The 20,349-nt window shown below is 35.3% G+C and overlaps 1 protein-coding gene across 1 annotated transcript; it reads right to left on the minus strand.

Annotated features, from left to right (window-relative positions):
* Positions 1–13,788: 13,788 nt before the first annotated feature.
* Positions 13,789–18,435, minus strand: LOC147389580 (two-component response regulator ARR2-like). The gene is made up of 6 exons (XM_086419199.1): positions 18,212–18,435; positions 16,824–16,979; positions 16,399–16,707; positions 16,213–16,289; positions 14,319–15,218; positions 13,789–14,153 (listed from the first exon to the last, which is right to left on the minus strand). The coding sequence occupies exons 1-6, from the start codon at positions 18,354–18,356 to the stop codon at positions 14,064–14,066; spliced, it is 1,677 nt and encodes a 558-aa protein (XP_086275325.1). The 5' UTR covers positions 18,357–18,435; the 3' UTR covers positions 13,789–14,063.
* Positions 18,436–20,349: the final 1,914 nt, after the last annotated feature.

The raw sequence follows: 20,349 nt of genomic DNA on the forward strand, positions 1-20,349 counted from the left end.
TTTTTGGCACACAGTTTCACCAATGTAAGATGGGTTCTAAGAACTATGCTATTGTGAACATGAGGCCTATTATCCTAAATTGAAATAACCGTTGAATTGGTTGACCACCTCTTAGGTGGAGTGCTGCACAAAGATCAGATTAATGACATATTTCTATGATTTTTTTCCAACTCCTGATTTTAGAGCTGACCCATTGATTTTAGAGAGTCTATTGGGGACGATGGACCTGAGATGCATAAAATAATATCTCAACATCGATCTACCCTCAACAACTCTTATTTACATGCAAGATGCATTTAAGCAAGATCATTTCTATCGGGATACTGTAATAAAAGTATATTAATTTCTACCAGTGTTTGGGTGTAGGAATTAGTATATGCTTATCCCAGGATAGGAGGAAAACACCATCTTATTTAACAGTTAAGTTGCAGTATGACTCATGAAAAATAACAAATCCAACGGTTGACATTTCATATAAATATAAAAGAAAAATGTGATAATTAAGCAATGAAAAATGCTGAAGTAACATTAAAATGTACATTGATGAAAAGTATCTATGGTTATGTATATACCACCACATCAGAATGTCAGAATCGAAGTACATTTCAATGTTATTCCAACAAGATTCTTAAGCAATATGTAGGTCTGGGTAGGGGTGTCAATTGAGCCCGTCGGCCACTAACTCTGGCCAACCCTGCCCAAAAAAGAAGGGTTAGGGTCATGATAACAACCTTGCAAATGTAGGGTTCAACTAGTTAATCTATTTTACATGTGCATATTGTGGTTCCTACACACGTCCACGTCAGGAAAGTGCAATGTGAGGTACAATCTTGAGGTCACTCCAGTATGACTCTATGTATGAATAGAATAAAAGATGATTAAAACATGTTACTGATAACAATTTTTTTTTTATCATGTCTATAGGGATCCATATATTGAGGAAAAACAATAGAGTAATGATAATTTGACTACCCCACGTGGCATACTCAATCAACTACCTTACGTGACAAGTTTGGGAACCGTAGATCTGTACTCCTCGGGATACACGATTCCTTTGAAATACATTTTTATGGGGAAGTGCAGCTGTGTATCCTAAGGAGCGCAGATCTACGGTTCTCAAACTTGTCATGTCAGGGTAGTCAATTGAGTTTGCCACATGGGGTAGTCAGATTATCATGATTCAAAACAATATCAAATAGCTCCAAATGATTTAAAAACAAAAAAAGTGCTTGGTGAGAAGATTTGCATCAGAACAAAGGTGTGAAGTATGTATCCTTCATGCCTCTCTCTCTTTGATGCTATCATTGAATCCGATCTAGGAATTACATACTGTATGCATAAAAAAACCAAAGGTAGTGATTCGGCCACCTGATGAATCTATTGTTGCAATCTTTGATGTATACTCTTCTTTCATTATGTGAACGTTCTAACTGACATATATTGTGTAAAAAGTCCAACAGAGTTTAACGTTACAGTCATCACCCTAAAAAATTTAGAGCATAATGAAAGGTTAAGATCACCTAGATTAATTTGAAGTAAATTTTGATCAAAATTATTACATAATAATGGAAGATTTCGAAACATGTTCTAGTAAAAAAAAAGAAAGATAAATTGGTTTTTATTTAAACTACTACTATAAAAAAAAAGATAAAAAAGTTAAGTTGGAAAGAGAGGAATTGTAAATCACATATGATCTATAGTCAACTAAGTGAATCTTGTTTTTCCATTCAATCTTATCTTGACCATCTATGAAAATGTATATAATTTTCCATATTATAATAAAATGGATATAGGTGTATTTATTTAAATGACATTATTATTTTTATTTTTGTTAATATATATTTCTATATTTTAATTTATGCTGGTTGATTGTATCACACTGATCCAATTCTACTCAGATTGATCATAATTAATACATCAAAACCAAATTTAAAGCTTTCGTGGACTATGAGATGTACGGTAGGCTATTTCACATAGGCTTTCATTTGATACTGAGATGAAGCTTGGGTCATTGGGCGTACAGAATAGTTGGCACCCCCGAAAGAATAGGACTCGTAGAGAGAAAAAAAGTGAATGCATTCGATGGCACAACATCTATTGTGAGTTGGTTTGGGAGTAGGACTGGTGGGTATGCAAAAACCTACAAGTTCTGTACATTGTGCATTTGAAACAAATACGTCTCTGACACACCAGCATCACACTAGTTACTGGGCAAAGCTGGCTTAGCCATTTGCTAAAGTACATATGATATTTTATGCAGAATTTTGATTTTCACAATCCAATCCAACATTATTGTGATCTTGAAGGGTCAATGATCAATCCGTATCAGAAGTTATTGTGGGTGGAAGGCATGGATTCTCACCTAGATCCGTTTTTAAGACCACACAACCCGCCCTTTTTGAGTTTTGTGCACTCGATCCTCCAAACTATGTTAATCTAATTTCATCAACATCATCATCAAAGCCTCATGTTCCACATGTTTGGATTCAATTAAATTAACCATGTTCATTCAATTCTGTTTCGAACCACATCTTCCATTGTAAGTGTGTTCTTTAACCATTTTCATTATCTCAAACTGCGTTCTCTTAAGCCTTCCACTCTTTCTTTTAGAACCTTCAACTTTTACATATTCTATATACATTCTATATAGCTAGCTTCATTTAAGAGCAAGGAACTCTATCAACCTATGCGCAGTTAAATGCTAAATCTATTTTTAAGACTTAACTATTAATTTGTAAAAAATCTAGCTTTATTCAAATCATTCGAAAAATTTACACTTGCTTCCTTTTACCATTTGTTTTGATAAACTTCAACTAGATAAAAATGAATTCCCTCCTTTTACCATTTGTTTTGATCAACTTCAACTTGATCAGACCAAAACAAACCTACTTTTGAAGTATATTTTGTGCTTTTTCAACAGAGATGCAGTTTTATTATATTCTATGATAATTTGGTTTAGTTCAATTGCCAATAGGAGACTGGTATACTATTTTCTAAATCAATGGAGTCATCATTGAAAGCTTTCCTAATTAAATTAGGGATATAAGTAAAAAATTGTAGAAACTTGAGCGGTTGCCCAGTTTAACATCTGTAAACATTCACTGTTACTGTACTATGAATTTACTCACTCTTTATTCCCATACCCATTGATTATTTTGGCCAACTTTTTCTTACTAGCTCCATTTGGATTCCAAATTATTTTCTTGCTAAAACCACCTGGAATTTGATTATTAATACCACATAAATGTCAAGAAAACAGGTCAATCGAAACAAGAAAATGAATCGAGAAACCAAACACAAGATGTAATCACTCAACGAAACACATGTTTTATGTGGTTCCCTCTAGATTGAGGTACGTTCACAGATCACACTGATTTCATTATAAAGAAAAACTCGTAGTTACAAATTGCACCGTTTCATCAAAAACGAGAAATATAAATACCCTAGGAAACCTAATTAGCATTTTACATAATATTAGTGAAATTATGAAAATACCCTTTGAAAATTTCTTGTTGACCAATACTATCAGACTCCACAAACCACCACAACAAGTACATCTACAATGGTTGTTTTGGCTATTGGAGATCATATAATTGTGCATAATTCTCTCTCTCTCTCTCTCTCTCTCTCTCTCTCTCTATATATATATATATATATATATATATATATATATGGGTGGCGTTCAAGGGCCAACTTTTTAGCAAACTTTTTGGCAAAACATTTTTCAAAACATAGGTTAGAGGTTTTGGAATGGGCTGATTTTTGGTGAGGATGATCTCTATGGTGAGGAGATCATCCTCACCAAAAATCAGCCCATTCCAAAACTTCTAACCCATGTTTACAAGCTGAAAAATCGTGGACCGTCCATTTTTTGTAAACTGTTTTTGATGGGGTTAGAAGTTTTGGAATGGGCTGATTTTTGGTGATGATGATCTCCTCACCGTAGAGATCATCCTCACCAAAAATCAGCCCATTCCAAAACTCTAACCTATGTTTTGAAAAATGTTTTGCCAAAAAGTTTGCTAAAAAGTTGGCCCTTGAACGCCCCCCTATATATATATATATATATATATAATCTTTATGATACCCAATCTTTACTCATTTTTCTCTCTTCCATAATCCACCAATTGATCCTCTAACGTTTGTCAATGGATCTATAACACCATCACCATATCTCATATAATAAGGTACTAATCGAGTATGTCTATTCAAAGATACCCAATAATGGTTGTTTTATAGTTAAGTTTCATTAACTATCAAACTTACAAAAGATAAAATGTTATTAAATTAAAGCTTGATTAAAAAAATACTTAATATGTATCACTTTATTCAAGAAAAAGTAAGCGTTGGAAATTTTTAGATAATTATGGGTCTGATGATTTTGGTAGAATTTGGATTGGGTGGAATACTATTGAAGTTAGAGTAATTAAGATATCTGAGTCTTCCCAATTTATTCATTGCCAGTTTATCTGCATTGAGGACAATTCGAATTTTTTTGCTACTTGTGTATATAATGAAAATTTTGCTACAAAAAGGTTGGAGTTGTGGAATTTGATGATTAATATTTCAGCTAGTATCGAAAGTCTTTGAGTGGTTATTGGGGATTTTAACACCTCAGATTTAGAAACGAAAAGATTGGTGGTCATCTTGCTCTTTGTCGTAACTTGGAAGAGTTTAATGATTGTATTAACTCGTGTGGGTTATAAGATATGGTCACTACACATCCTTTTCTCTCTTGGAGTAACAAGTTGACTGATGAAAGACGGATTTTGAGTAGGTCGGATAGAGCTCTTGTAAATCTTCATTGACTCCAACAATGGGCTCATGTTCGGCTCAAATATCTTCCATCTGGGATATCAGACCACTCCCCTTTGAGTTTTAGCGTGGCTACTCAGGTTAGATCTTGGAAGTGTAACTTCAATTTTTTACTGCTTGGATTGGTCAAGAAGGTTTTCGGGATGTTGTTGAGAATTCCTGGATAACTCAAATTGGATGCGTCAGGTGAAGCTGGCAATAAAAAATTGTAATAAGCATAAGTTTGAGGATGTTACTAGTAGGAAGGTTGTTGCAGAAGTCAATCTTAAGAATATTCAACCAAATCAAGAGAGGGTAGATGTTATCAATTTGACCAAGGAGATTATGGTTGAAGAGTCCATGATTAGACAAAAGTCCAGGATTTAATGGCTTAAAGAGGGAGACAATAATACAAAATTCTTCTATGCCTTAGTGGTTTCGAATGTTGCTAGGAATGGTATCTCTGAGCTTATTAATGAATCTAGTTCCCTTATTAGAGGTGAAGATTGAATTGGTGATTATACTATTGACTACTTTCAAAAGGTATTTTCTTCAACTTATAATGCCCCGTGCCCTACTATTCCTTTTAGAAGGAGATTTACTTTGGATCAAACAAATTTTCTTTCTAGACCAGTCTTTAGAGAAGAAATTATATCTGTTGTTTTCCAATCCCCCTTTAGTAAGGCCCCTGGTCCTGATGGTTTTTGTGTGGAGTTCTTTATTTCTTTCTAGGATATTGTTGAGGATGATTTCTATCATGATATTCTTAATTTTTTTTCTCATGGAAAACTTCTAAGGGAATTCAATTCTACTCTTATTCCTAAAGATAAAGATGCCAATAAGTTGGATAAATTTAGACTGATTTCCTGGTGTAATATGTACAAAGTGTTCATTAAGATTCTGTCTAATAGACTTTCCATCATATTACCCTTTGTCATTAGCTTGAATCATCTTGCTTTTATAAAAGGAAGAAATGTTTCTCATAATATCTTATTAGCTCTTGAACTTTTTCGCAATTTTCATCTTGATTCGAGCCTTCCATTTTTTTCCTATAAAAGTTGATTTAAAGAAAGCTTATGATAAAGTTAGGTGGGACTTTATTTTAAATATCCTTACTCAATTGGGATGTGATCAAGTTTGGATTTCTTGAGTTAAGGAATGTATTTCTTCTCCCCTTTTTTCAATTGTTCTTAATGGTTCATCTTTTGGTTATTTTCCTAGCAATTGTGGACTAAGACAACCCTATTTCCCCATACTTGTTCACTATTGTTATGGAAGCGTTCTTTTGTATTTTTGAGGATAGAATTGGGAAGAACCTTATCTCTATTACAAATGACTGTAGTCTTCCTCATATTTCTCACCTTATTTTTGCGGACGATATCTTACTTTTTTCTAAGAATAATGTTCATCCTACTAGGAGTATTAAATCCCTTCTCGATGATTTTTTTTCAATTTTCACGCCTTCAAACTAATATCAATAAGAGCAACATTTTCTTTAGTAATTTTTGTTCTAACAAAAATCAAATTCTTGGTACCCTTTCTTTTCGAGAATGGGCCCTTTCAATTCGGTACCTAGGCCTTCCTTTATTTTTCATCTCGATTAACTATGGCCATGTGCTATCCTTTAATTGAAAAAATTCAAAAGTGAATTGAGGGTTGGAAAGCCAATTTTTTATCGTTTGCTGGAAGACTTGAGCTTATTAAATCCGTTCTCTTTTCTTTCCAAATTTATTGGTCTTCTTGTTTCTTTTTGCCTAAGGGAGTTCTGATTAAAATTAAATCTATCTTAAATAATTTCCTTTGGAGTGGTCCTTCCTCTAGGGAGTCTCTTCATTTAGAGTAGTGTGTCGTCCTTTAAAAGAAGGGGGACTTGTTATTAGAAGACTTAAAGATTGGAATACCATTGAGCTCATGAAATTATTTTGGATAGTAGTTAATACTAATACTTTATGGAGCTCTTAGGTGGAAAACAAATATGTGAAGCTAGGCGATATTTGGAGATGCAATCTTCCTACTGATGCCTCTTGGGCTTGGAGGGGTATTATGAAAGTGCGAGATTTTACTAAAAAACATATTCGATTTATTGTTGGTGAAGGCTCATTTACATCTTTGTGGAAGGATTCATGGCTAGAAGGTGGATCACTGATTGATCAATTTGGTAGAAGGCTTGTTTATCATATGAATAGTAACTTGGATGCCTTGGTTTCTGATTTTGTCAGGAATGATAGATGGTAAGGCCTTATCAAGGGTGATCTCAGATTGATGGAGATTGCTAACCAAGTGGAAGCTCATCACCCTCCTTGGCCGAATGAGAAAGACAGAATTGTGTGGTTGTGTAATGGTAATTTTACATCTAGATCAGCGTGGGACTCAATTAGAAGAGTTGAATGGGAAATTAATTGGCATAAAGTGATTTGGAATACGCTGAGAATTCCGCACCATTCATTTATAGCTTGGATTGCAATAAATAGAAGCTTGTTAACAATGGAAAATCTGAGGAAGAAATGGTTAATGCTGGTTTCTCGTTGTGTTATTTGCCAAAATAGTAAGTCTTCAAAATATCTCGTTTTATTTTGAGGGAGGGAACACTCACATTAATCAACTTCACAGTCTATGTCATTACAGGGCCAAGGTTACGTGTTTCCATCATTTTGATTAAAATATCTTGTTTTATTTTGAGGGAGGGAACACCCACAACCATTTATTTTTTAATTGCAATTACAACAGTGATGTGTGGAGGCGAGTTCTTTCCTTGGCTGAAATTATAAGGGATAACGTGTGGAATGTGGAGGATGAAGTTACCTTCATTGGTAATCATCCTAGTCTATCGAGTATCCTTAGTACGTCTTTATGTTCCACAATTTACCATATTTGGCATTGTTAAAATTCAACACCAGCCCGAATTGAGAAAAGCCCACATTTATTGCCCAAGCCCAATGGCTATTTAGAGCCCAATTTCTAGAATCTTCTTAGAGAAAACTCTAGATGTTTTTAGATAAAAGAAAAATAGAAGATTCTAGAATTATAGATATTTTGGTAGAAAACTCTAGACTAATAGATATTTTTAGAAAGTTCTAGATGACAAAATTGTAACCACTAGATTAAGAATGTGTTGGCATAATCCTAACCATTAGTTAAGGAGGTGCCACTAGTATAAATAGGGGTGAGTCCTCTCATTTTGTAATCAAGTAGTTAGAAACAAGTTGTGAGAAATAAGTTGTGAGTAAGAGGTCTTGAGAGGTTGTAAAAAGTGTGAGTGTTTGTAAAAGTGTGTTTTTCTTAATAGAGTGTTATTTTCTTCTTCAACTTGTGAGTGATATCTTTATTGAGGGTATAGTACAAGTAAATTGTTTACTTGTTTATATCCAATATTTGTGCGTTTAGAGTCAAGTACTCTAGATTTTTCCTCAACAATTGGTATCAGAGCCAGGTTGCCAAGGATCGATTTTGGTGGAGTTATCTTGAGTCGTGAGGAGTTTACTACTCTACAAGATCGTTAGTCAAGTTTGTTCCGTTCAGTCGAAGCTCTGTCAGCACGATGGGTGACCTTCAAGTAGTTGGAGGAATCAAGAAGCTCAACAACCAAAACTACAACACGTGGGCAACATGCATGGAGTCTTACCTACAAGGTCAAGACCTTTGGGAGATTGTCGGTGGTAGTGAAGTTACACAACCGACAACAGAAGATGCCAATGGCATCTTGAGAAAATGGAAGATTAAAGCAGGCAAGGCGATGTTTGCTTTAAAGACTACAATTGAAGAAGAAATGTTAGAGCACATTCGAGATGCCAAAACACCGAAAGAAGCATGGGATACCTTCGCTACACTCTTTTCAAAGAAGAACGATATAAAATTACAACTTCTCGAGAACGAGCTGCTATCAATGGCGCAACGTGATATGACGATCGCCCAATACTTTCATAAGGTGAAGTCGATATGCCGTGAAATTTCAGAGTTAGATCCGAATGCTGCTATTGGAGAAACCAGGATAAAAAGAATAATTATCCATGGTTTGCGACCCGAATACCGAGGCTTCATTGTTGCAGTACAAGGATGGCCGACACAACCATCACTTGTTGAGTTCGAAAATTTGCTTGTTGGTCAAGAAGCTTTGGCTAAGCAAATGGGAGGAGTCTTGTTGAAGGGTGAGGAGGAAGCACTCTATACAAGCAAAAACAAAGGTAAATTCAAGCAGCACGTCAGAGGTGGATCTAAAACGAATGGTGACAAGATAAGAGATCATCAAAGAGAGGGAGGCTCTCGTTTAGGGGGAGCTTCAAAGAATCACGGTAATAGTAGAAGGTTCGAAGGCGATTGCTACAATTGCGGGAAGAAGGGCCACATGGCGAAAGACTGCTGGTCTAAGAAAAAGCATGCTGAAAGTAATGCTGCTACTTCCAGTTCTAAAGAGAAAATCGAAGATGAATGGGATGCTGAAGCATCGTTTGTAAAGGAAGAAGAAGAAGTAGCTCTTACAGCTACATCTGAACGGATTGACTACGAGAATGACTGGATCGTAGACTCGGGGTGCTCAAATCACATGACAGGTGATAGACAGAAGTTGCAAAACTTGTCTGAGTACAAGGGAAGTCGTGTGGTAGTGACGGCTGACAACTCAAGGTTACCGATAGCTCACATCGGTAAGACGATAGTCACACCTCGTTATAATTCTAACCAGGTGCCACTTCAAGATGTCTACCATGTTCCAGGAATGAAGAAAAATTTGTTATCCGTAGCTTAACTAACATCATCAGGCTACTATGTCTTGTTCGGTCCCCAAGATGTGAAGGTATATCGTGACATCAAAATCTCAGAAAAGCCAACGATAGAGGGACGACGATTGGAGTCAGTTTACGTAATGTCAGCAGAGTCTGCATATGTAGACAAGACAAGAAGGAACGAGACAGCAGATTTGTGGCACATGCGGTTGAGTCATGTTAGCTATTCCAAGTTAAGTGTGATGGTAAAGAAGTCGATGCTTAAGGGACTTCCTCAGCTTGACGTGAGAACAGACACGGTTTGTGCAGGATGCCAGTATGGCAAAGCACATCAATTGCCATACGAGAAATCGAAGTTTAAAGCAAAGGAACCATTAGAATTAGTTCACTCTGATGTGTTCGGGCCAGTCAAGCAACCATCAATCGACGGAATGCGGTACATGGTAACCTTCATTGATGACTTCTCTAGGTATGTGTGGGTTTTCTTTATGAAAGAAAAATCTGAAACCTTTTCAAAGTTTAAAGAGTTCAAAGAGATAGTTGAAGGAGAAGTAGGAAAGAAGATCCGTTGCTTGCGCACAGATAACGGAGGAGAATATAGCTCGGACGAGTTCTCTCTATACCTACGAGAATGCAAAATACGTCGTCAGTATACATGTGCCAATACACCACAACAGAATGGTGTAGCAGAAAGAAAGAATCGACATCTTGCAGAAACTTGTCGGAGTATGCTACATGCAAAGAATGTACCGGGAAGATTTTGGGCCGAAGCTATGAGAACAGCAGCCCATGTGATCAACAGACTTCCTCAACCAAGGTTAGAGTTTGTTTCACCCTTTGAGAAACTGTGGGACATAAAACCTACAGTTAGCTACTTTCGAGTATTTGGATGTGTATGCTATGTATTTGTTCCTGATCATTTACGTAGCAAGTTCGATAAGAAAGCAGTCAGATGTATCTTTGTTGGATACGATAATCAGAGAAAGGGGTGGAGATGCTGTGATCCTACAACTGGAAGGTGTTATACATCGCGAGATTTGGTATTCGACGAAGCATCTTCTTGGTGGTCCTCAGGAAAAGAGGTGTTGCCAGACTTAAGAGAATTCGAAGACAAACTACAACAAAATATGGAGGAGCACACTGTCAACATTCAACCAAGTTCAGATGAAGCTGGAGACCTGCATGACAGTGATGGAGATCAAGAGATGGCCCAGAATCCTTGGGAAACTGGTGTGTATCAACAAGAAGATCATCATGAAGAAACGGAAGTATCAACTCCACAATCACAACTGAGAAGGTCAAACAGAATTCGCAAACCAAATCCCAAATATGCTAATGCAGCCATAGCTGAAGAAGCAACTGCTAAAGAACCCGAGACATTTGAAGAAGCATCACAAAACTCTGAGTGAATCAAAGCTATGGAAGAAGAAGTCACAGTGTTAAAGCAAAATCAGACCTGGGATTTGGTGCCAAAGCCAAAAGATGTGAAACCCATATCCTACAATTGGGTTTACAAGATAAAGCGTCGTCCAAATGGATCGAGCGAGAGGTATAAGGCTAGACGGGTGGCTCGAGGGTTTTCTCAACAATATGGGCTAGACTATGATGAAACGTTTAGTCCGATAGCGAAACTTTCACGTCAACTCAACATGGTGCAAAGAGTAAAAGCTGGTATTGAGGGGGAGTGTTAAAATTCAACACCAGCCCGAATTGAGAAAAGCCCACATTTATTGCCCAAGCCCAATGGCTATTTACAGCCAAATTTCTAGAATCTTCTTGATAAGGTCCCAATTATTCGATTTTGGGACCATAATTGCACTAAGATTACCATTGCATAAATGTTAGTTCCTTTAAATAATTGCAAAATTATTTCATTTATCCAAATTAATAGAGCTAATGAGATTTTATTGTTAATTGTAGATAAATAAAGCGCACGTGAAAGTTATTAAATCGCGAAACAACTATGGTTACAATATGCGAGTCAAAAGGAAGTTTCCAAAAAAATCTCGATCGATTTGAGCACCACGTCACCGCGCCGTGATCATTTCGAGGAATTTATCCTCGAGATTTTTACAGAAGCTTCGGTGGTTGTAACTGATTGGGCCATTCGAATCGAATTATCCGTCAAATCACCCCGATTACCCGAATACAAACATTATAAATTTGAGGGTTGATTTCAAAGAAGGGGTCCCCTCTTGGGTCCCTCTTAGGCTCTTCTCTTCTATAATTTTCTTTAGTTTCTTCTTTTAATTCTCTGTAATTTTTCCTTTGGGTGAGCTTTTGAGAGGAGTGAGAACATCAAGAGTAATCCATTAGCTTTATTGTAACTCTTTTGAGAGATCATCAAGGAAGGAATCAAGTTGCAACATTATTCTACCTTCTCTTCTCCATCTATCATCTTCTTGCTTTTATTATTGTTGCAATATTATCCTTGCGATGATCGGCTAGATCCTCTTTAGAGAGATCAAGGATGCCGGAGCAAGTTCATTCTACTCATGTTATTTCAATTCTATATTTCTGTGTTTAATGTTAAATCTATGAATCTCTTCATGATAAGATCATCTAACTCATGCTTCTAATTCAAGCATTGATGAGTATTACTTAGATAAGTTCAAGAACACTCATGCTCTGTGATGAATGGAAGTATAAGTCGGATAATCTTGCCTAAATCAGAGATCTTCATGGATACTTTTAGGTTCCAATCAATGGATACATCGAATCATCTTCCGATCCACGAGCAATGACTTGCTATGTGGATTGAGTCATATTTAGAATTAATTAGCATTTTGGATGACTTGCAATGGTAGACTTGAGCTCTCTAAGCCCTTTCTCACTAGTTTCAATTTCTCTTTTCTATTGTTAATTTTCATTTTCTAATTTGCAACAAATCTATTTTGTTTTTAAAATCAATCTGTTTCTAATTCTGTTTTTGGCCTTTTTATCCGAATGAGATTTTGAATCCAAACTGTCCTTGTGGAATGAATTCGACTTGCTTAAAGTCTTAGTTTACATCTCTATCTCTGCATTTATTTAGCAAGATTTACAACCGATCACTTCTTAGAGAAAACTCTAGATGTTTTTAGATAAAAGAAAAATAGAAGATTCTAGAATTATAGATATTTTGGTAGAAAACTCTAGACTAATAGATATTTTTAGAAAGTTCTAGATGACAAAATTGTAACCACTAGATTAAGAATGTGTTGGCACAATCCTAACCATTAGTTAAGGAGGTGCCACTAGTATAAATAGGGGTGAGTCCTTTCATTTTGTAATCAAGTAGTTAGAAACAAGTTGTGAGAAATAAGTTGTGAGTAAGAGGTCTTGAGAGGTTGTAAAAAGTGTGAGTGTTTGTAAAAGTGTGTTTTTCTTAATGAAGTGTTATTTTCTTCTTCAACTTGTGAGTGATATCTTTATTGAGGGTATAGTACAAGTAAATTGTTTACTTGTTTATATCCAATATTTGTGCATTTAGAGTCAAGTACTCCAGATTTTTCCTCAACAGGCATGAGTGCAATCATAGAATCTTTGAAGAGAAAGAGCTCAATGGTCAGCATCTTTGTCATTTAATTATACCTAATGTTCATGGAAAACTTGAAGGATTGTCTACTTACAATCACCTTGAATTGAACCTTATTCGGAGTGGGGTTGCAAAGGTAAAACATAAAATCTCTAGTTCATCAGGTTATTTGTTGGATGCCTTCTCCCATGGGATTCATTTAGTTGAATACCGATGGATCTCTCTCAGAAAGGGGTGCTAGTTATGGTTTTGTTGCTAGGAACCACAATGGCAAAATCATTACAGCTGGTTTGGGCTGTTCTAACCATTGGGACATCACAGCAATTGAGATGGAAGCTATTCTTAAGGGATTGAATTTCCTTAGAGAAAATGTTTTTTTTTTTTTAATCATTGTTAATTCAGATTCTTTGGTTGCAATTCAAAGTATTTTGGATAAGTGGAATTCGCCATGGAAGTTGATGTGTCTTGTTCAAGATATTTGGAGAACTATGCTGAGTTTTGATTCCATTGAAATGTAATTTGCTTAGCGTGAATCTAATAGAGCTGCTGATTGGCTCTCTAGGAAGGAAGCTGCTAATAGTGAGAATTTCAGCTTTTTGGTTTCTTCTAATATTCGGGCTGAATTGTATAATGTCCTAACATGTTGTTTCTTTCAGCATTAGCCTCTTTTAATAAATCAGGGTGAGGCCCTGTATAGCCTCAGCTTACCAATAAAAAAAACAGAAGATATAATATGGGGTAATGACTCACAAAGATCCAACTAAAGCATTTCATTAATATGCACTAAAGCAGATGTTCATACTTTTCTACAATGTCATGAGAAGATGTAAATATATACAAAATCAAACATCTTCATCCGGCTAACTGGCAAAAAACCTTCTTCATGATTTAGTTCACGGTACTGAAATGACACCATCCTGCATGCACTAAGATTTATATATATATATCAACCTATCAAGTTTTTAAGTTGTACTAAAGAAAGCTGAAAGTAAGTCCAACTGAGTAACATATAAGCTTCACCTTGGCTGAATTCACTATTTTGAGCTGTCGTCATCATCCAACTGATGAGCCCCGCTAACATCGAATTTGGTGTCCATGACTTGCTCATTACCTTCTTGTTGTTGCTACACACAGACACACAGACACACACACACACACACACACACACACACACACACCGCAAAATATGAGGTTTTTAAGGGGTATAACAAAGATCATAAATGTTTTTATAAGAAGTAATTCAACTATCTTTAAGGAGACTCAAACATATAATGAAGTATAGGACATGCCTGATATGTTGCCTCGTCGATTTCGTTGAAAATTGAATTCCCAAGATTGCCTTCAACAAAAGTTTGGGGAAGCGAGTTGTGTTCATTGGCATGGGTGCACATGCTCATTAGCATATCCATAAAATGATCAACATCTTCTCCTCCCTGCAGTTGTTGTAGATCTGGTGGTGGAAGTGATGATGGTTGTTCTAGTTGTTCAATCACATTAGTGAACATGGTTGGGGATTGGTTCTCACTTGGAAACACACTTGAAGAACCAATCTCTTGTGTAGTAAAATCAAAATCTATTCCATTGAAATCGAGAACAGGAGAGCCATCCCTTGTCCCTGCAACATTCATATTGCCCATGTGACCCTCATCCATCTGATTGTAGGTCAAGTTGTTGCATTTTGATGATTCGTCGCCAAATGATTCCATTCCGATGCCTGTGTTTCCTCCCACTAAGGCATTGTTTTCTCCTGGAAGATTCAAGATGATGAAGTTATGATCAACGGGTGCATCGGGTCCATCGCCCAAGGGTCTCAGACTCGCTTGATCAGTTTGTTGATGGACAGTTTGCATTGTTTCATTATCTCTTACAAAGACAGCTGAATTATCATGATCACCATGTAATGGTTCTCCCATTCTAGTATCATATTGCTCCATTTCGCAAGTCGGGTAGCTGGAAACATTTTGTTGATTTAAAGGGGGATTGCTAAGCCATGGTTGCTGAAGGTTCCCTTGGTTAATAAATTGTGCAGGACCAGCCAAAGGCTTGCAATTAGAAGCATAAACACCCCGAATCCTACTTCTGATTCCTTGTTGTAATGGCATTAAATTCGGGGATTGGGAATATCTTGGATTTCCACGCGCCGCAGTTCTGGGTGTTCCCCTCATACGTCTTACAAAGATACGATATTTCTGCAAATTTATAAGGTAAAGCATATTTTCTTCAATCATTTTAGAGAGTTTTTTTTAGACTAATTCAACTTTAGACATGAAAAATGAATGAGGATGAATTATTACTGTAATAGTCAGAGCTACAGGCTACCAGTACTATGAATAGTTCTAGTATTTAGTATCCAATGTGTATGTGTGTTCTTTCTATAAACAATACCTTAAACTGAAGTAAATTAATGACCTCATTATTGTTATTGGTTGTACATATAAGAAAAAAATTAGATTGTTATAAGACTTATAAATGGAAATAATTTACTGTAAAATAAAACAGTAGCATTGAGTGTTTTGTGTCATTGTAAAGACCTCTTCACAAGAGCTTTGTAATGGATACATTTTAACTCAATACAATAAGGATAGGTGATAAGTATGAGAATCCATAAAATAACTACTAAGAAAATCGCCAATTCAGTTGCTAGAAAGAAAAATATAGCAACTATCAAATGTTTACAGTTGCTATCCTAAAGTTACAGCAATAATGGTTGATAAAATTTTAAAGATCTTGTGTCAAGAGCTTTCTAATAGACCCATTTTCACTCACAATATAGACTTGAAGAATGATGTTATGGGCATTGAAAAACTGCCAATTGAAGTAGGGGATTCAACCTTCTTTTCACCTAGAAATTGTAGATTTTGTTTTAAGATAATCAAAATCTATAATTTCTAGGTGAAAAGAAGGTTGAATCCCCTACTTCAATTTTTGGAAAATTGACAGAACCAATTATTTGCTAGCTATAATGTACCTATAATACTGATGATGTATTGTGTATCTACTTTCTTAATTGCTTAGATTTTGTATATAGTCCTTATTTAACAAATTGGGATTCTTGTATCACTAATCCTAATGGCATTTGTGATCATATATTGGCTTGCATACAAATCTTATTTTGATGAATTTTTTTAATAGAAAGGAAGAGATGTTTGATGATAAAGAGGCAAATTTATTCTAAAAACAAACCTGCAAATGGCTGGCAATTTGTTCTCTAGTTAAACCTGGGACATTCATCACCTTAAGAATTCTTACTGGAACTGCGTCTGATTCAAAAAAGAATAATAATAATAAGGGTTTGGAAGCTAGAATCAAAACAGTAGAAATAAAGAAGAACAAAAATGGTCTTGGAATAAAGAAAAAGAGATCTCTTACTATCTAAGCCGCCCAATTGTTCAATGGCATCCAAGAACTGCTGGTGAAGGTCAGCATTCCAAGCCATTCTTACTTTCTTTTGAGACGTTGAGTCATCTTTATCTTCATTTTCTTCTTCTTCTTCTTCTTCTGACTCTTTGGCCTTCCTCTTGCCCTCTGGTTGCCTCTGGTTGTTATCACTCCTCATGTGAAACGCATATTGCCAAAGAGTTTGAATCTCACTGAAGGTTATAGGCTTCACAAGGTAAAAACAAGCTCCACTTTCCAACCCTTTGGTCATGACTTCAAATTTGTCGTCGACTGACATCACTACATTCGAAGAGACATCCGAGTTAGAAAGAACTATAAATGGAAAAAAGCTCATCAAGAATTGTTAATTACAATGAGAAGGAGAACAAAAGATGAGGTACACGGAAACAACTTACTAATAACAGGAATATCGTTGAATTCCCTTCGAATACAGTGAAGAAGCTGAAATCCATCCATTTCTGGCATGTGAACGTCGGTTAAGACTAAATCAAATCCACCTTCCCTATCACGAAGAAATTTTAAAGCTAGCACTGCTTGTCCAGCAGCCACAACTGAAAGTAGAAACACGTGAGGCCACGGTAAGAAAAAGGGAGGGCCCATGATTGAATCAAAGCAAAACACAATAAAAACATTATACATGGAGCCTCCTAGTGGATCTTCTAAAGGGCATAGAAGGTTTAAGTAACAGAAAATCAAACATTCCATATAGAACTAAATTAATCCATGAAAGATATCAGATATGACCAAAATCCACGCATACAAATCTTCTTTTATTTGAATCTCTAATTTATCTTCTCTATAGAGACTAAGGATGCTATAATTTAGGTTGTCTGGGAAGTGTGCCTCATGTAGTAAGGGAGTGTACTCACATCTTAAGGCTCCTCAATGCTCTTCATTCACGCACCTGATTTGCCTTTTTTATTTAGGAAGAATTTTAGGGCGGATGTTCACTCTGTGAAAACTGAGGGGCAAAGCCCACGAATTTTAGAAACCCAATTTTGACGGCCCGTGGCTGTTGAAAATTTTTATGTTCCCCAATTCAACGGCTTACAGCTATCAAATTTCTTCCATCCTCCATTGATTTGATGGTTTCGATCCGTCAAAAAAAAATTTGAAATTTTTTTTTTTGATGCCTTCATCCATCAAATTTCATAAAATTCGACGGCCTTGAGTCATCAAATATGGGCTTTTTCATGTTGTGGTTATGGTTATGGGCCTCCCTTCCTTTCTAGTTTTGTACCAAGGGGTGTGTACCCCTTTATATTTTCTACCAGTGTTTTCCTTATTAGCAAAAAGAAAATTTTAATATCTTCATCTAACCCTAGTCTTTGGAAGTACTTAAAATACCCAAGTCTTTAACAATTTTTGAAAAGAAAGAGTAGCTAGCATACATGAATAAATAAAAGAGGTAATATATATATATATATATATATATATATATATATATAATTTATGGGTCACATCAAGGAAGTGATATAAAAATCATATATTAAATAACAGCCCTAGTAGGAAAGAAACAAAAGATATCCATTAGATTTAAAATCAAAAGAAAAAATATAAGCCTGATGTTTTTGTCTTTCAATCATAGGCATGAATTCTCCAACCTAGATCTTAAATATTATCATCAACCATTACTTGTTTTTTTTAACTATAAAGATGCCTGAAAATGGGAAAAAAAATCTCTCCAAATAAATGCAAAGTCTTAAATCAAATAGCTAACAAAATCTACTAAATCTATTCAATTCTTGGATAAATAAATGTAAAAGCTCCATTAATTATATACCTTCATAATGACATGTTCTAAGCATGGTTTCAATGATCATAAGACATGTTGGATCATCATCCACAACCAAAACACGTAGACCGGCTGGAAAGACCTTAGTTCTTGTACTACCTGATCCAACTTCAAAATTTCTTTCACCCTCCATGATCAGAAAACTACGAGAAAATATCAAGGAGGTTATGAAGAAGAAACATGTATAAAGAGCTTATAAACAAACCCCCCAAAACAACTCTGATTCTACACAAAAAGGGCTAGATGAAGAACTACAGAGCGCAGAGCAACTATAAATAGAAGATCATTTAAATGTAGGGACAAATACATTAAATGCTTCGAAGGAAACTTGGCATGAGAATTCAGTTACACCTTAATTAAGTTTTGGGTTGATTACTGTGGGCGTAAGCAGAAATTATCAAAACCATCTTCACATTTAAATTGGTTTATCAAAAAATAAATGCGACTGTTATTTTAAAAAGATTTTATATTTCTTTTATGCTTATTATTTGTTCGCATCCTAAACTGATTGATCTTAACATCATATCTGATAATATGGACCAGCTTAATTTGTAAAACTTTGTCCTAATCTATTTAAACCAAGGGATTGAACATGTTTTGTCATAAATATATACGTGTTAAAAAAGTTATGGAGAAGCAGGTTAATTAAGCAGATATTTACTGGGCAGACCTATCTATTTTAATTTTATTACAAAAACTCCCTCACTTTATCAACGAACTATAAATCATGCTAGCATGACTAGCTTAGTAAGATTTCAAATCTTACTAAGGGATGTAGAGACCACATGTATTACCAAAATGACAATCCAATACCACATACTTCTAAATTTCATGAAAAAATTAGATTAAAAAGGAAAAAAAATTGAAAAACAAATCCTTTCTGAGCTTGATCCAAAAGTTGAAAATAGATGGCTATCGAACTCCCAAATTTAAATTTTAAATTTAAAATTTAATAGTAAATTTTTAAATTTTTTTTTTAATTATTAAAGTTCTTAGAATTGTTTTCTTTAAAATCTTGTGGTATTAAATCGTATTTTTGAATGCTAAAAATTGATGAGATTGGGGTTTACTCCAACGAATGTTGAATAACAAATTAACGCTTCAATTTGAATTTTATGACTTGTATTTTCACTTCTAAATTTTTGGGTAACAAATTTCGTAAAGTAAGGTTTGGTGGGTAATAAACTTGATAAAGTTAGGTTCTCTTAGAATTATCAGATCTCTAAGAGAGTTTTTATAATAAAAAAATGTAACAGTTAGGCCTGCAGGGTAAATCTCTCTTAATTAAATTTGCCCTACTCTCATTGGTTCGAAAGAGATTTAGTGGTCAAGGAAATCTAGCAAATCCTTAAATGTACCCCCAAAAAGGAAATTTCTAGACTCCAAGGGATGGATGAGATGGGATCATAGAGTACGAATTTGTTGTTAAGAAATTTTTTGCGCTGAGCAGACGAGCCAATGGCGTAAAGGCACGTGCATTAAAAAAATGTAAGTGTGATTAATTGATTGAGAGAAAATTTCTCAATGCTCATGAGTTCGAATTTTAAGCGTTTTTTCAATAGACGTGGCAACATACTATTGATTCATCAGCTTAGAACATAAATTTCTTAACAGCAAATTCGTACCGGGATGGAACGATAAAAAAAACAGGAAAAATGTGTTACCGGGTACGAATATTTTTAGCACACAGTTTAACCAATAAGAATTGGTATCTTAAGAGATATGTTCTGTTGTACGTAAGGTCTATCATCCTATCTTATAACAGCCATTTATATGATGATGATTGCTTGTTAGATGGAGTGTGGGCCAAAGATAAGATTGATTGGTGATTTTTATGAAGGTTTTTCCAACTCTCAACCTTGATTTGATTAGACATCTAAGTTTTATCTCGTGATCTGAAAATCAAGATCAGGACAAAACCCTTTTTGAAGAGGTGACCCAATGATTTAGGGTCTATTGGGGATGATGAGCCTGAGATGCAAAAAATACTATCTAAGCATCAACCTACCCTCAGTGATTCTTCCTTACTGTACATGGAATGGATTAAAGGAAGCAATTTATTATTGGGAGATTATAATACCTAGAAATTAACTTAGGCTGCTGGTTCGATACCAAATCAGTATCAC

This window comes from Akebia trifoliata, chromosome 12, assembly GCF_017979445.1.
Source record: "Akebia trifoliata isolate Shusen 1 chromosome 12, ASM1797944v1, whole genome shotgun sequence".
Taxonomy (NCBI): Eukaryota; Viridiplantae; Streptophyta; class Magnoliopsida; order Ranunculales; family Lardizabalaceae; genus Akebia; species Akebia trifoliata.

Coding starts and splice junctions, on each gene's coding strand:
- LOC147389580 (XM_086419199.1), bottom strand. CDS start 18,356: ATGGAGGGTGAAAGAAATTTTGAAGTTGGATCAGGTAGTACAAGAACT. Junction 15,219..16,212: donor AAATTGCCAGCCATTTGCAG/GTTTGTTTTTAG, acceptor ATAAATTTGCAG/AAATATCGTATCTTTGTAAG. Junction 14,154..14,318: donor TCGACGAGGCAACATATCAG/GCATGTCCTATA, acceptor GTCTGTGTGTAG/CAACAACAAGAAGGTAATGA.